At 29.5% G+C, this 4,219-nt stretch overlaps 1 protein-coding gene across 1 annotated transcript; it reads right to left on the bottom strand.

Annotated features, from left to right (window-relative positions):
* Positions 1-983: 983 nt before the first annotated feature.
* LOC132020771 (olfactory receptor 6C70) lies at positions 984-1,949 on the bottom strand. The gene has a single exon (XM_059404916.1). It carries the CDS (start codon positions 1,920-1,922, stop codon positions 984-986), a length of 939 nt encoding a protein of 312 aa, XP_059260899.1. The 5' UTR covers positions 1,923-1,949.
* Positions 1,950-4,219: the final 2,270 nt, after the last annotated feature.

Here is a 4,219-nt window from a genome sequence, read left to right as displayed (position 1 = left end):
GACATAGACAAGAACAAATACCACTGACACATATGGAAGATAATCTTGAGCAAATAGCTTAATTATAGCTATGCTATAAACCAGCTGGCATATACAATAGGAGAATTATAGAGTTGTGGCATCTATGCATCTTAAGAGCTGACACTTAGAGTGACCCTAGCTCTGGAGAAAATAAAACATAATTCTATATTAAAGAAGTCATTTGAATTATTGAAAAATTGATATTTGATATCATTTACCATGGAAAACGTACAGAATTAAAAACTAACAAAATCCCTCATATACTCCCATTTAGTCAATAGATCTGTTGACATGTTTACAAGATTAAACATTTATGTTTTTTTAAAAAGATTGTGTGAGAAATCAACTACATGTGTATTAAATCACATTTTATCTTCTACTGAAATTTAAAAAATTTATCCAACATTAATACTAAAAATCACACAAATGAAATGTATGATTTATTAAAAAAAAACTATTTTTTTTACCATGTTGACAATTGACATTTTAAAAAACAAGATTACAAAATATTTCTTCACATTACCCTTTTTAAAGTGTAAGGTCTCTTGGAACATCTAAGGTGTATTTAATAATGATAAAACTCAATTTATCTAAAAATTTATGGAACATGGCTTCTAATAAAACATGGTACATTTATTTTAAGTATTTAGCAAACATACTTCTACAAGCACCTGTATTGTATAATACAATCTCAACCTTTCATTTTATTCTACATGTCTAGAGAAAAAACTTGTAATTTCATATTTATTACATAGAAATATTTCACTTTGAAGAACAGAAAATTAAAGTTAGAATATATAGATTGAAAATAGTTTCTAAGCTCGAGTAAGCTGAAGTGATCCAAATAAATATTAAAGATCAATTCTTTTTTTTTTAAGATCGCTTTTTACACTGGAAGGGTCAAGATATTTTTATTCACTGTTCTTTTTATGTTTTTATGTTACTTATTTCAACAGGCAGTATTATTTATCTGAAGCAGAAAATATCTTACTAAACACATCTCTGAAGGCTTGTTTAACTTGTTGGTTTCTCAGAGTATAAATGAATGGATTCAACATAGGGGCAACTGAAGTATTGAGCACCGCTACTCCTTTGCTTGAAGCCACTCTTTCATTTGCAAATGGCTTTATGTACATGAATATACAACTACCATAAGTGATGGATACAACAATCATGTGAGAAGAGCAGGTAGAAAAGGCTTTTTTCTTTTGCTGAACTGAAGGGAATTTTAGAATTGTCTTGATGATGTAAGAGTAAGAAAGGATTACTAATAACAACGTGAATAAGATGATCATCACAGCTAAGGAAAAAGCAATCAGTTCTAGTAAATGTGTGTCTGAGCAAGAAAGTTGCAGGACAGGAGAAATGTCACAAATGAAATGATCAATAATATTGGAAGCACAGAAATCCAGGTTCAGAATCAAAAATAATGGAGGGAAAATGGCCAGGAATCCAGTTGCCCAGGAACTGAGTACAATCTGATGACAAATTCTGTTGCTCATGATGGATGTATAATGCAAAGGTTTGCAGATGGCAACATAACGGTCATAGGACATAGCTGCCAGAAGGAAAAATTCTATAACCCCCAAGAATATGTAAAAAAACAACTGAGATATACAGCCATTATAGGAAATGGCCTTTTCTCTGGTTACAATGGTGATTAGGAACCTGGGGATGCAAACACTTGTGAAGGAAATTTCCAGGAAAGAGAAGTTACGGAGGAAAAAATACATTGGGGTCTTGAGATGAGAATCCAGTAGAGTAAGGGCAATGATGGTTAAGTTTCCCATCATACTCAGCATGTAATTTAGAAATAGAAATAAGAAAATTATGATCTGTAACAGAGAGTTATCTGTCAGTCCCAGAAGGATAAACTCTATCTGTTTTGTATGGTTCTTCATTTCTCTTTTGTGATTTCAAACAAATTCTAGAAATAAAAGGTACAATGATAAGAAACTATATGAGTAGCTTTATATCCAGGAAATGATACATAAAAGGATCCATATTCACATATATACCCATTTATGAGAAGATATTCCATGAGGTTGAAGATATGATCTGGGACCATGCAACAGACACTATTTTTAAAAAGCACAATAGAAGTCAACTCAGTTTTAAAACTTGACTTGCAAAATCTGTAATAGTTTATTTTTCACTGTTACTTACAAACTTCCAGCTCAATTGTAACTCATTCCAATTTGTTCATTTCTTAAATAAACTAGATAAAATCTTGGTTCCAGATTAAAAAATCATTCATTCATTTTAATTATTAATTTCACCAAAATAAAAATGCCAGTATAATGAATTAAGACCTACTGTTAAATTCTGAAATTTTAGGTTTCATATTAAAGTGATATTTGTTTAGAGCCCCATTATACCTCTTGCAACTTTTCTATGAATTACTGATGAAGACAGAATATGACAAAAGAAAAAGAATATAAGAGTGTGATAACATCAAAAGAAAACAAAGTGTGATACCACAACAAAATAAATACTAGTTGAATATAGAAAAAAACTGAAACAATATAAAGCAGATAAAACCACATGTACAAAAATTCAGTAATGGATCTGAGCAAGAGGGAAAGCAAACCACTCTTAAGACGAAGTTTTGGGATGTCTGGGTTGCTCAGTTAGTTAAGCATTGCCTTTGGCTCAGGTTATGATTCTGGAATCCTGGGATCCAGTCCCCAGCATGGGGCTCCCTGCTCAATGGGGAGCCTTCTTCTTCCTCTGCCTGAAGTTCCCCCTGCTTGTTCTCACTCTCTCTTTTTCTGACAAATAAATAGATAAAATCTTAAAAAAAAAGACTGAAGTTTCAATGGGTCTTTTATTGTTTAAGAATATGAGTATTTAAAGAATATCCCCCAGAATATCCAAAATAATAAATTAAAACTATTATAACTATAAGTTCAGTAATGTGAAAAAACTTTTTTCCTTTACAAAGGAAAAACATGTTTAGAATATATAATGACATATTTACCTTTCTCAAAAGGCAATTCAATTTTCACATTACATATAAACTATATGTCATGGCATAGTTTGAAAAGTAGAAAATAATTTATTTAAAAATAATCAATTCTTTAAATAGTTTTATTCATTTAGATAATTACATTTTAAAGTCATTTAAAATATTCTAAATGTATTTTAGACACAAAATTGCAAAAGAGTTTATACAAACCGACCACAATTTTATAAATGTCTGCATCTGATACATGAAGGTATGATTTCTGCAAACATATAAAATAAAGTACTTTTAATGAGTTGTTATTATAGGTCATTTATATTTTTCATTAAAAATTCAGTCATTCTTATTAATATGCTACCAAAGAAATTATGCAATGGAACATGGTTTTTCTATTTTTTCTAATTTATTATTTTATAAAAACAAAGTAAAAACAATGTAAATTCAGAACACTTATTGGTTATATATTTTAGAGTCATATTTTCAATTAAAATATCCTAGTGAGGCACTTCAATTTCCTATTAACCTGAGGAATTGTTATCAATTTGCTAATTAAATAAGGTATTTCCAAAGGAACATAAGCATTGGCAGAGAGAGAAAAAATATATAGTGTATTTTTTCTTTCCTTTAAATAAAAAAAATTTAAATTACATCCCTTATTAATTTTGTGAATCAATTATATTTGCCTGTTGTGAAGTTGTTCTTCCTTTTATTATTGAATACATAATATTTTTCCTTTTATATGATTTAGCCTAGTACCTCACATACAAATTCACAAACCGCAAAAATTGTCAATGATGTTTTTATTGCTCAAACGTTAATAAGAATTAACACCTCCAAAGAGCTCTATTTTCTATTTTTTCAAAAATGTATTAAAACATGTAATATCAATTCTCCAAGAAAAAGTATCCTCCAATCTTGTCATGTTTGATTGACTTGTAGAGTTGTCAGGCACTCTGTTTATTTAGGGAGCACTAGGATAATTCTCATTCCCTCCACAATTTCGCAGTGCAGTGTCTGATTTAAACCACTTAAGTATTAGAAATGCAGGTGGAAATGCATAAATCGAACTTGAAGCTCTTGCATTTGTGAGCAATAATTAATGCTTTATACAAGGAACAATAATAAAATATCATTTTTATAGCCACTATTTGTATATAACTTACATGATATTTGTAGTTATTCTTAAATTTTTGAGAGAAAATAATCCCACTACTTTAAAATATCACCAGTATT

This window comes from Mustela nigripes, chromosome 6, assembly GCF_022355385.1.
Source record: "Mustela nigripes isolate SB6536 chromosome 6, MUSNIG.SB6536, whole genome shotgun sequence".
NCBI lineage: Eukaryota > Metazoa > Chordata > Mammalia > Carnivora > Mustelidae > Mustela > Mustela nigripes.
Note: the sequence above shows the minus strand (reverse complement) of the source record. Positions and strands in the feature narration are given on the sequence as shown.